The following is a 13,320-nucleotide window of genomic DNA, read 5'->3' on the forward strand; positions in this document are numbered from 1 at the left end:
GGGAAACACCATGACTTGTTAAAGATAAACAGCTCCTGCTATGGTTTTCTGTTTCTGTTTTCCCCCAAAAGACTGGGTATTGGTGACTTTGCAGACCTCAGCTAAGAGGGAGGCCTAGGCCACATGCACCAATCTAAAACAGACCTGAGTTATTCTGTGGACCACTTGGTAGTCTTCAAAAATGAGGCAATGGCCACAAGCTGCCAGGACTTTTTGTGGTGCCAAGCCCACTTCTTAGATGGTACCATTGCCTGGGTCTATCACCATCATCTCCCAAACCACGCTGGTCTGCAGAGACCTCCGGGTCTTTCATGAATGATCACCACATCCACTTACACCTCCTCTAGGTTTCCTTTCTTGCCTCTTGGTTGAAAAGCAAAATTCAAAGGCCACTTCTTGTCAAAGAACTTTGTTGGCCTGCTCATCCAGCATCAACAACATGGCTTCTTGCTGGCAAGTGGACAAGTAGCCCTGAACATAAAGCCAGAGTATGAAGCTTGTGTTTTGAACAAGACATATGGTCAGGAATATTACTGACTAGAGACTAAATTGCTACTACAGACAGAATTCCATTTGTAGAGCACAGTTCTTATAAAGGACTAAAAAGATGTCCAAAAGCCATTCTGACTGACATGTACATGGTTCAGACTTCAACTCTATTTCATAAGGATATGTCCTTAACTTAACTGATTTATCAATAGCCATGAATGTCTATTCCATGCCAGTTTTTGGCACACATGCACATGTGTGCGTGCTTGTGTGTATGCATGCTTGTGTGTGTGTGTTGCATTGGTGTAAAATGCTTGTACGTGTTGAAAAGGCCCAGCAAAACAGTACAAAAGTTTGAAATGACCTTTCTCATTGTTTCATTATTACGTGAGTTCTTAGAAGCCTCATGACATATTAAACAATTACAACAATACTATTATAATTCTGCAGTAATGGAAATTGTTGTGACCTCAGTAAACAATGAGTCCTTCCACACAGGAAATCTGAATCTAAAATGAATCCTTACCTGCAAGTAATCTGAAGGGTTGTATTTGCCAGAATTGTAAGTATGTCTTTTTGTGTGCTAAGCTTGGGTGGGTGGGGGGAATCACCCGGCAAACCTAGAAACAAATTAGATAAGAGTCAGACCCAATAGGAAACACCTTCCATAAACAATGCACACTCCAAGTTTTAAAAGGCTTCTTCAGCAATTCATTGTATAAAAGTGGAATTCACTTTGCCCCATTCCCAGTAAAAAGTTCACAAGCTCTGTCATAACAGGAAGAATGGGCAGATGGTCACAAACCCACACAACAGTCCTGCAATTCACGGCACTAGGGTGGAGTTCCTGTTTTCCTGCATTGCCAACTTCAAGGTCTTACAAAAGGATATGGGACACTGAAACCCGGTGAACGGCCATCTGATGATCTCAGGCCCTTGGGAAAGGACCCGCTGACATTTCTTGTAAAGCATAGGATGCACACATCTAGCTACATCGCTGATTAGTCAAAGCTCCCCGGAGAGATCTCTATACAGCTCATCTCCATACCCCTGAAAGGGACAGGAGCCACTGTGACCTTGTCCCATTGTCTTATCATGCTGCGTAGCAGATTTCCTTTGGTAACTGAGCTGCAAATGCTGAGGTAGTGACTCCTAAAGACAGCACATTTAAATGGAGGGAAAGGAATTGAGAAAGAGAAACATTTCTCAAGTTCATGCATACATACATATTGATATACTTTTTCTCTGAACAAAACTAAAAATAGTGTAACTCTAATGAACTGCAACTGGGGGGGTGGTCTCAACTCATTCATCAAAATTCTGAGTTCATCTTGACACAAAGCTCCAGAGACAAGATGCGTGTTGCCTAAAGGATTAAAATGTAGAAAAGACATCATGAGAGAGTCAGTCTCTACAGGTCATTTCACAGCAAGATAACTAGTTTTCGGTCACCTAAATGTAAAGTGTCACCAGGTGTGTTAAAAGCATGAGAAAAACAGAAGTTGCCCACCAGGCTAAGGGACATCAAAATCTTCTAGCTCTAAGCTTGAAAAGTAACTGGCCCACCTAGCCTGGTGGTGTACACCTGGAAACCCAGCATTCAGATGGATGGAAAAAGAGGACCAGAAGTTTGAGGCTAGCCTGGGCCACATAGTGAGACTGTCTAAAGAAAAAATAACTAGTTAATACCAGGCAGCCATCCAGGTTTCCTAATTCACACTGACTAACAACAGATGACTCTTAAGGCCTCAGCTGGCAATGACATTGTTGGGCAAATAAGTGAACATGAGCAAATACGAGGCCGTGTTGATAAAGAGAGTATAAGCAAATAACTAGGGCAAATATCCAGTGCCATGACACTGAGGCCCTGTGTGAACAACTGGAGGTAGGCGATTAACCAACAGCACAGGTTCTCACACACCTACACAGATGTGCAGAACAGTCAGTCTACAGCCATACCACCCCAAATACACCCAAGCTAATCCAATGCACATATGTTGCTGATATAATTATAGATTGATTGACTGATGAGATATTTGAAAACATTGGAAATTAAATGACATTAATAAATCTCAGCAGCTAGTTAACATTGTGAATGACTTGTGTTTGGGCAGTGGTTCTGAACTTTATGCAGTGTTTGGCGAGCCCTAGATCTGCAAATATGCATTTAAAGTGACTGTATCACGGGTGCTCTGTGGGGCACCCTGAGACAGCTGCAGAACTGGGTAGTCATGTTCAATCAATCCGTATAACACTCTTCCATATGAAAGAAGTCATCGCCTTCAACATAGTCAAGCAATTAAAATGCCCTTAAATAAGTCTTCCAATGATGGAACGCTACTTTGTTTGAGAAGCGGAAAATATAAATACTTTGTTTGATAAATAGATTTATAATAATGAGAAACATTAGCCTGAGAACAATACTGGGTACGACTCATATAATGAGCCAAATGAAAAAGAAGCCATTAGGTGGGCAGATGTGTAAGGGAAAATGTGGTAGCAAATAACTAGCCATTCAATAAGCTGTGTCCACTCCACCTCGGCAGTAAATGACTTTTATTCTTCAGTGCTGGGAAGTGAACCCTCAGCGCTCTACCACTGATCTACACGCCACAGTCACTGAGAGCCTCTTGACTGTCTCTATAATGAAATACAGCCAGAGATTATCTTAGACTGCAGGCCCATTAGCTACGTTCATCTTTAAAAGACAAGCCGTCCCATTCATAAGAGGCCAAATATAACACCGCGCTCTCCTAGGGATCTATCCACAATCAAATGTAGTCAACAAGGTTATCAATAATAACTGGAGAGTTCCATCAATGACTAACACTCCCCCCCCCCATTAAACCTCATTCATTTTCATTGGCAAGTTTGGGTCCTCTCCCTTAGACAGCTCATTCTGACTGTAAGAGGTACATATGCTACTACACAATAAAAGCCCTTTTATGTTCAAATCCCAGAACCAACATTAATTAATTTGTGCACTGTTATCCTTCCCGCTTGAAGACGAGAAGGAAAAACAACAGCAGCTCTGTCTCTAGACTTCGACGGCACCAATTATAGTCCAATCCAATTAAGCAAGTCACACACTCCAAAAGGGCACCCTCCATTTTATTCAGGGAAGCAGGCTACTGTTAAACTGCTGTACTAGGAACACCCCGGGCTTCAAAGCAACTCACATCTTTGTGGGACATAGGGCAAGCACATGTTCCAGACTGTCTTTCTCTTCCCAGAAAGGGGGAAGAGTGCCCGTTTGTCAGGGACAAATGAGCACCCATGACGGAGCTGGCCTGATGAACCAAGTCATTATGAAGAAAATTCAATAACTGTGGACAGATGATCTTGGTACTGTATGTTAGTGCCAGTGTTTTTAAGGCATGCAATTCTCCTCTGATGCAAGGAATGCTTTTACAGAATTGACTTTTTTTTTTCCTGACCCTTCATTCTCCAATGGGTGGAGACTGGGAATTCTGCAAACTGTGGCTACAAAAAGGAAATGAGAAATAGCGGAGGAAGAGTGGAGGTAGGAGAGAAGGGGAGGAAAGGGAAGGGGAGGGGAGGGAAAGGAAGGGAAGGGGAGGGAAGGGAAGGGAATTTGTTGCACCAAGAGCCCAAGAGCTTGTGTGCTACTAACCTTGAAGCAGAGAGCATTTTTAAGTGACACGAAAAGGGGCCCTATAACTAGGTGCCAAGCCCAAGAGATTTCTGGAACTCAGCTTTTGACTATGAGTTTACCCCAGGACCAAACGCTTTGGAGTATTAAGTGGATAGTTACTTTAAGACACCCGGAGACGCTGTCAAAGAAGAGGGAACCGCCTATAATTCCTGCGAGGAAAGTAGCATTCTGCATCAAAGAAAGTTGGAGGAGGAAAGTGTCGCCCTATGAAGAGACCTCACTTCACATAGTCTGTGTGCTCAAGTGCTGGAGCAAAAGCAGAGCGGAGCAGGGGGCGGGTTCCCTGCTCCACGGAGTGCAGGATGCCACGCAGGGCGCCCGGCTGGCGCTGGCTTCCAGGAGTTTTCACTGCCTGTTCTTGCCTGTGGGGGCATCTCCTGCCCCGGCTCCGAGCGCCTTCCCACTCCCGTCTCCCCAGCGCCCGAGGCACAACAAGCTCTAACCTAAGCCTGGGGGAGATTAGAATTCTGGGCTAGAGCGCTGGAGACCACTGCTTGGTTGAGTCCTTTAGGGCTGGTCTTTGAGCCCGTGTCCCCGTTGATAATGAAAGAACACCAAAGGGCAGGTCCCTAGTTCTCTCCGAGTTAGGTCCTCTTCTCTGGCATCCCCGCTCTCCGCCCGCACCCTACTTCGTCGCCTTACTTTCAGAGAGTGGGCTCCTTCCTTACCCACAGAGGCCGCCCGGGTCTCCACGCAGAGCCACAGAGCGACAGCTAGCAGCGCCTTGCTCTCCATCCTGCACCTCGCGCTGGGCACAGAGCCCAGTTCTCAGGCACAGACTCTTTCTCGGTCCCTGGCCCGCAAAGAAGTCGCAGAGGCGATGCGCGTCCCGTAGCGCAGGACCGGGGAGAGCGCCCGGCAAGGGCGCCCTGGCTCCGGCCGCAACTGCAGCGGGATCTGCGGACACCGGCAAGCCAGGTTATCCCGGCTGCAGGACTCAATCTGAGCTTTCTGTGGTGCAGGTAGCGTCCGGCGCGATCTAAGGAAACACAGCCTATTACCACTCTCCTGGGGTCCAGAGGACTCAGTGCCGAGCGCGAGCGCTGGCTAAACACTAGAGCATGGGGGCGGGGTCATTGCTGGGAGGGGCGGGGACTCCCTGCGTCCGGCCACGCCCCTCGCTGGATACCAGGTTTGGATTTCCCGGTTTCCCACGCCCACTCCCCCACTAGCCCGGAACTGTGCCTGGCGGCAAGTCGCACCCGAGAGAAAATCTGGACGCAGTTCGGTTTCTGGTGGAAGTAAAATGTAGCCAGTAACGGGCTCTGAGACACTTGCTGTCCCCAGAAGGACAAGGCCCACTGCGCCCTCATTAGGCGCCTCCAAGTGCGGAACTCAATTAGCTGCTGCAGCTGAGCATCCCGAGGGACCAAAAATCGGCTGCGGCAGGTCAGACATTGGACCTAGATGTATTTGGGGCACCAACTTGCAGTGAGTTGGCCAGAACTTGGGAGTTTTGTTTTATGGTGCTTTGGCCAGCTGAGCCAAAGTTTTAAAACTCGGGTCTGAACGGCTTAATTAGACGGGCGCTTATTCAGGTTGCCGATGTCCCTACTATTTTCTCCTCCACCCAGCAACTTCAAATCTGAAGTTACCTGCCTAGCTCTAGAAGACATTTCGGTTGGGGACTCCTGCCTGGCTCTGTCCAAAAAATCTACAACGTGAGTTCCAGGGAGTTGACGGTGACCAGGGCTCCCTGGCAGCCGCAGGGTGATGATCACTGACCGGTCCTTCTGCGACTGCCAGAGTACTTTGGTCCACCCGGTTCTGTGACCACGGTCCCCTAGAATGACTTTGGCCAGGTCTTTTTTAGAGCTGGCCTTTCAACCAAGATGCCCTTCAGCGGAAAAGACGGGCATTTCTCTACCGGAGTGTCACCGCTGAAGCAAAGAGGCAAGTGACCCCTGGGTGATGAGACCGCCTACATTCTTCATCTATGTAGACTTCAAGTAGCGATTGTTGAGGAGCTGCGGTTCCTTCATGACCACTAGTTTTCTTTCTATTCCTTCATCTTTTACTCCCGACTATAACCAAATGCGTTTATAATGACAGGTTAAAGGCAGTCCTTCAGCAGGATAAAGAGATAAGATTATTATTCCTGTATCTAATACCAACTACATTAATGTACGTTAATGCACAATTAATGTAACATGATGCTTTTCTTTTTTCAAGAGGGGAGAAACAGTGCTGCCCTCTCATCACAAATGTGCATTAGCCAGAAGGATCATGCTAGAAGCAGGTGCCAAGCCCAGGAGGGTTTTTTCCCCCCAAGTTCACAGTAAAAAAATGTTTGTACACATAGTGAATCTATATGGTGAAATTATGCTAGAAAAACACAGAGATGCTCGGTGCGGAGCATCTTCTTTGGGTGGAGGCATGCAATCCTATGCACATTTAGGTCGCTGTGTATTCCATTCTCTTCTGACAAATGGAAACTCCATATGAAGTCTGTTGGGAGCCTTCACTTTTTTTACTGTACAGTGTACCCATGGAGAACATTCTGAAGGCCCTGGTTCATTCTTCTCAATGGTGTCCTACTGCGTAGGTAAACTTTTATCCAAGAGTTATTTATTTGAGAACAAGGTAGAACACTTAAGGAAACTTCTCCTCCTGGAGAGTAAAGCAAACAAACTAAACCAAACTTCAGAAAACTTCTGGCTGTGTCAGATTTGAGTAAAGGCAGCGAAGATGGATCCTGGCTCAGACAAGGTACGTTTTCTCCATCCTGGTCCCCCAAGCAAGACTTCTCTAGAAGCCTTATTTACAATTCTGGACACTTCCTCTTCCATGTTTTGTTTAAGAAGAGAGTGTCTCCTCTAATACAAACCAGAACCTGCAGGCCCATGGTAATAGCCCCTTTAGAATCTTAGAGGGAATCATGCAGCTTTGATGGCTAGGGGACCCAGATTTGACAGAATCTGAGTGAAATCAGTCTACTGTATTCCCTCCAACACACACTGAGAAATGTTTTGCATTTGTTAGAGGGAAGCAAAAAAGGACAAGTTCTGTTTTAAAAGGAAAGAAAGAAAGAAAGAAAGAAAGAAAGAAAGAAAGAAAGAAAGAAAGAAAGAAAGAGGCAAAAAAACAGAGGGGAGGATCGGGAAACGGTTCAGTTTGTGAAGTTACTATGCAAGGATAAAAACCCCAAGTCTGAGCTTCCAGACCCATGTTTAAAAAGTCAGGTGTGGTGGTAGCCTTGTTATCCCGGTGCCAAGGAGGCAGAGATACAAGGAGCCCTGAGCCCCCTCCCCCAAACCTAGATGAATCAGCTAGAGCCCCTCAGACCAGTGAGTGACACTGTCTCAAAGTAGGAACTCTTGAGAAATGATACTCAAAGTTCACCTCCAGCAGGATGAACCACCCCCATCAAAACATTATGTGTGGGCATGCATGCGCACACCCACACACAATTGTTCGATGACACTCCCTATTTAGGTACAGACATAGATGAACAGTAGGAAATGTCATAAGCAGTACCCAGAATGATCACACTATATAAATTCCAGCATTTAGGAAGTGCTTTCTGCAAAGACAGGTGGGAGAGAAGAAATATTTGCTTCTTACATATTTTTCCAAAAAAAAAATCACTTTCACATCTAAAATGTGACAAGCTATTCTGTTCTTGGGGCTGCTGGGGTTTCAAACATTGCCATTAGTCAATTACACATTTGCGTGACACCTCCTTATGTTTACTTCATGTAATTGCTTTCCCATGTTTTCGTGTGCTGGGACTTAACAGAGCACATGACTGCCTTACCAGATGTCGGTTCCGTTTACAACCCATACATGCCTGCAACTGGTGTTCTTGTCAAACTCTTGAGCATTGTTTTCTTCTCATTATCAGATTTCTTTCTGCTCCCAAGTTTATTTTACTCCAAGTGCAGCTTACATTTTTAACTTAAAGCGTGTATTTTATGTTCAAGGAAAAGAAGGTTCAGTTACCTGGAATTCAGATTTGCCTTGCAAGTTTCATCAGAGTTCAATCCTACTCATAACATCTTACAGTGGAATAAATAGTTTAAGGACATTCCATCCTTTTTGTGAAACAGATAAAATGACTCTTCATCACTTGCTACCTGTAAAGGAAATATCTTGGTCCTAGGGACATATGCACCCATGTGTTTACCACCAGACACTTTCCTATAGTTACTTGGAACTTCCTCAAAAAGAAAAAAAAGATAAATTAAAAGTTTTAAAGTAGAGGTGGAGAGATGGCTCAGCATTAAGGATGCTTGCTGCTCTTCTCCGAGACCCGAGTTTGGTTCTCAGCACCTACCCCAGGCAGCTCATAGCCCATGTGTAACTACAACTCCAGGGATTCTGTTGCCATGGTTTCCATGGGAAAACACATACATACTCACAGACCCACACACATATATACAAATAATAAAATAAATGTTTCTTTAGTAAAGCATATAAAAGATACAGGAACTTAAACAACTGAATATCTACATAGCACCAGAGAAGGATGCCAGAAAATATAAAAGCAGCCAGCATTTGAGAACACATAGTTCAGCAGAATAGTGAACTTCATTCTTGCCTCATCCTTAAGACAACCCATGAGGGTAGCAAACACTATTGACAGTCTTGGGGGTTAGAAAGAAAAAGAAATTATTCTTGATGTAAGAGCATGTCTTCCTCCCTTCTTAAAGCTGTGCAAAAGAAAGTGTCATACAGGTTTTCTAACATCAGGTGTCTTTTTTCTTTTTTCAAATAATTGTTTTAGATTTATTTATTTTTATGTGTGTGAGTATTTTGCCTTTATGTATATATGTACACCACATGTGTGCCTGGTGTTTTCAGAGGTAAGAAGAGGGTGTCTGATCCCCTAGAACTAGAGTTACAGGTGTTAGCCACCATGTGGGTGCTGAAAACTGAACCCAGGGCTTCTGTAACAACACGTGCTCTTAACAACCGAGCCATCTCTCCAGCTCCACAAGCGTATTTTCTCACTGTTAGCAACAATGGAAGTCAAGACACTATGCGTTTAAAAGCAAGAACCAAACAAATACATTTAGGAACACTCTTTGTATGGCAGGCATTTTCCTTCATTTGTCATGTTTACTGCTCAAAAAACCAGATAGAAAATGTTCTATATAATCCAGTAGAATGAGGGAAGGAATTCAGAAGGTTTAAGTAGCTTTCCGATACTTCACCATTCTAAGTTGCTGGATACGATTTTTAAAATAGATGTTAAGCATCCAAGACCTTTAAGCTTATCGTTTCTTACAGATGACTGACCTCACCCAAGGATAAAGCTAAGTGAATCAGCACCTCCGGTTCCCCTGTAAGCTTTTCAATGCACCATGACCAAGGAAACCTATAGAAAAGACTTTATTTGAGCTTACTGTTCCAGAGGATTAAGAGTCTATCATGGTGGGCAGGCATGGCAACAGGATCAGGAATCTGAGAGCTCATCAAGTCAAACACAAGCAGGAAGCAGAGAGAGAATGAGGAAGAAATGCTGAGGGATGTCTTTCTGGGTGTTGTGAATATATGTTTTTCCCATTGGTTAGTAAATAAGTCACTTTGGCCTATGGCAAGGCAGCTTAGAGGCAGGTGGAAAATCCAAGAGAGACAGGAAGAAGAGAGGAGAGGCAGGGAAGACAGCAGCCTGCTGCCCAAGGAACAAGATGCCAGCAGACCGATAAAGCCACGGAACATGTGGCAAAACTTAGATCACTAGAAATGGGTTAAGTTATAAGAGCTAGCTAGCAAGAAGCCTGCCATAGGCCATACAGTTTGAAAATAATATAAGCCTCTGTGTGTTTATTTAGGTCCAAGCGCAGGTGGGAGAGATTCATCCTGACCATGGGGCCGGGCAGGACCAGAGAAAACTTTTGGCTGCAGGACCATATGTGAGAGAGATTTGTGCAGACCACAGAGCTGGACAGAACCACAGAAAACTTACGACCACATAGTAGGTGAGGCTTTATAATCTCAGAGCCCCGCCTCTGGTAACATACTTCCTCCAGCAAGGCTGCACCTCCTAACCTCCCTCCACCCACGGCAGACTAAACCATTTGAATATCTGAGCCTATGGGGGACATTCATGTCCAAACCACTACATCCCCCTTAAATGACCCATTTTCCTAGAAAGATGGTGAGCTGAGAGTGATTTAGGGGAGGGACTTTGAGATGCTGGACCAAGGAAGAAAGGCAAGTCATCGGGCTGCCTCCACCCAAGGAAACAGAGTCATGTTATCTCTGCCTCTTCTACTTAACCTTCAAATCACCAGTCTTCTCCACTAATGGAAGAGCAATCACTAACAAACTTTGTTTTCTGTATTTCTTTTCTGTTTTAAAAAAATAAAAAATCTTTTGTCCTCCTGGACATCTTTTAATACCCAGCTGAAATGTGAGACCCAAGCAATGTGTTTTCTTATTTTCTTTCTTTCCTTCTTTTTCTCTTTCTTTTCTTTCTTTTCTTTCTTCCTTCCTTCCTTCCTTTCTTTCCTTCTTTTTTCTGTCTTTCTTTTTCTCTTTCCTTCTTTTTTCTCTTTCTTTCCTCCCTTTCCTCCCTCTTCCTCCTCCTCCTTTTTTTACACTTTATTATTTTACTTCTATGTATGGATCAATCACTTGCTTGCATGTACGTCTGTGAACCAAGTGTGCTCTTGGTGCTCACAGAGGTCAGAAGAGGTCCTCAGATTCCCTGGAACTGGAGTTACAGATGACTGTGAGTCACCATGTGAGTGCCAGGAACTTCCTAGGCTCTCTGGAAGAGCAGCCATTGCTCCTGGCGGTTAATCCATCTCTCCAGCTATCTTCCTGGAACTCTCCCATAAAATCAATCAGCCGAGGAAGGAATTAAATTTAAAAGGATGACTATTAATATATAGTAAAAATGGTAAAGGGCATAATGATGAATGTTAATAAAATCTACTTTTGTCTGTTATGAAACCTATTACGAATGTCTCATTAGACAGAGATACTAAGGAATTTGGGCAGCAAGATGACGCAACAAATAAAGAGACTTGCCATTAAGTCGGACAACCTTAGTCAGAGCCCAAGGACCCACATGGTAAAGGGAGAACTGGCCGGGCGGTGGTGTTGCACGCCTTTAATCCCAGCACTCGGGAGGCAGAGCCAGGCGGATCTCTGTGAGTTCGAGGCCAGCCTGGTCTCCAAAGCGAGTTCCAGGAAAGGCGCAAAGCTACACAGAGAAACCCTGTCTCGAAAAACCAAAAAAAAAAAAAGGGGAGAACTGACTCCTACAAATTGTCCCTGACCTCTGCCTATGTGCTGGGGCATGTATGTACGGACACACAAATAAAATAAGAAAATGGCAGAGGTGGCTGGTAAGATGTCTCAGCAGTTAAGAGCCCTTTTTGCTCTTGAGAGGACCCAGATTCAGTTCCCAGCATCCATAAGGTGGCTTATGACTCCAGTTCTAGGAAACCTAAGGTCTCTTTCTGATCTCTGTGGGCACCAGACATGCATGTAGGAAAAACACTCATACATACAAAATAAAATAAATCTTAAAAGTATTTTTTAAAAAAAATTGAAAAATAAGTAAAATAAGTAATTGTATAAAAGAAAAAATGAAGATATTGTGGGTTTAAAATTATATGCTCTAGCCATGTAAAACATACTTCATATATTCACCTTTACATTCACATTTAGAAGATAGTTATATATAACAATGTATAACCAATTGTGTGCTGAATTTACACTTTATCTTAGACAATTTGATATAGACTGTCTTACTAGTGACAGAACCAGTGAATGACTTTCCCTTTTCTGCACACCCATGATCTATGATGTATCATATTGTATGATATATGATGATGCAGCTGTACGTTTAGGCAAATTTTCTCTCTCGATAGTAGAAATTAGGTCAGATTCATCCTGTATTCCTAATGTCCAAAACCTCTTGATGTATTAATAACATTGAGACTGTATTTTTTAATGTCCATTTCTGGTGCCCTTTGTTTCTCCTCTGTCTCCTACCACTCAAAGTCACATGTCTCTGGTGCCCATCACAATTGTCTTTAATGACAGCAACCCGCTGATGGATGTGAAACTATTCAATGTCAACCAATCTACAGAGTCTTTGTAATTAGTAATAAGTGGAAATTGAAAGGCCTTTTAATTTTAAGTGAGAAAAAACAGCATTATAATATTTGTATGGACTATATAATAAATATGATTTGAATCTCCTATCTCTGCCATTTGCAGATTGTAACCATTTTCCAGTGTATTACCCATCTTCCTTCCTAAATCTTCTCAGGTCTTCAAAGGACTAAACATACACAGAGATATCTTTTGTATTCTAGAGCAGTAACCAGTTATAAATCTCTGCCCAGACTGTACTCAGCATCCTCCATCTCATGTCAACTGCAAGGACAGGACTTGCCAGATGCATCTTGCCCACATCTCTTATAAGGAGGTTATACACACTCATAAGTCAATTGTATGTTGTGATTTTATTGTGAAATGTCCCTCATTAGATTCATGTGTTTGAACACTTGGTCCTCGGCTGGTGACACTCTTCAGTAACACTGTAGAGCCTTTAGGAGGTGGATCCTCACTAAAAAAAAGTGGATCACTAGCTGTGAGCATTAGAGCTCCATGGCCCTGCCCGACTTCCTATTCTTTGCTTCCTTTGCTTTCAGCCAGCATCATGCTCCTGCCGCTGTACCTTCCTTGCTATGAAGGACGGAATCTCCTTGGCACTGTAAGCCACAATAAACCTTTCCTCCCATAAGTTCATGCAGGGATGTGTAAAAATGTAATGCAAAGGTCATGCAGGGATGCATAAAGCAACTAAGACATTCTATTAGTTTGCAATGGTGTTCACGTTTTTGCAGAATAAAGACGATGTTTTGCAGTAAGGCTGCTGCTCCAGCAGCAACAGCTCCTCAATGGCAGCAGAAAGTTTTATGTTCCTTGTATATAAACTTAGTCTCCAGAGTTTCCAAAATGTTGGCGGGCAGTCCCTTGAGGCACACATGAAAGTTCTCTTTCTGTTCATTCATTTATACACTCATTTCTAACGTATCACTGGCTTCATGCACACGATAAGTCCAATGACTCATCGAGGAATGTCTCACAGAGAGAAAGTCTCCAAGTGGAAAACACAACTTGGGATGTATTTGATAATCAGCCAAAAGTAGGTCAGGCTGGGTCTAGGCAGATGAGAGGCCCCAGGG

At 43.8% G+C, this 13,320-nt stretch overlaps 1 protein-coding gene across 3 annotated transcripts in view; it reads right to left on the reverse strand.

Annotated features, from left to right (window-relative positions):
* Positions 1–5,204, reverse strand: part of Kdr (kinase insert domain receptor) — a 44,183-nt gene extending 38,979 nt beyond the window's left edge. For all 3 annotated transcript variants that reach the window (XM_052735180.1, XM_052735182.1, XM_052735181.1), the window contains exons 1-2: positions 4,834–5,204; positions 1,016–1,109 (exon numbers count right to left, since the gene is read on the reverse strand). In XM_052735180.1, the coding sequence (XP_052591140.1) occupies positions 1,016–1,109; positions 4,834–4,900 (161 nt within the window). In that variant the 5' untranslated portion in view covers positions 4,901–5,204. The remainder of the gene's footprint in view (positions 1–1,015; positions 1,110–4,833) is intronic.
* Between the last annotated feature and the right edge of the window lie 8,116 nt (positions 5,205–13,320).

Source organism: Peromyscus californicus, unplaced genomic scaffold, assembly GCF_007827085.1.
Source record: "Peromyscus californicus insignis strain IS unplaced genomic scaffold, ASM782708v3 Scaffold_13__1_contigs__length_99412109, whole genome shotgun sequence".
Lineage (NCBI taxonomy): Eukaryota > Metazoa > Chordata > Mammalia > Rodentia > Cricetidae > Peromyscus > Peromyscus californicus.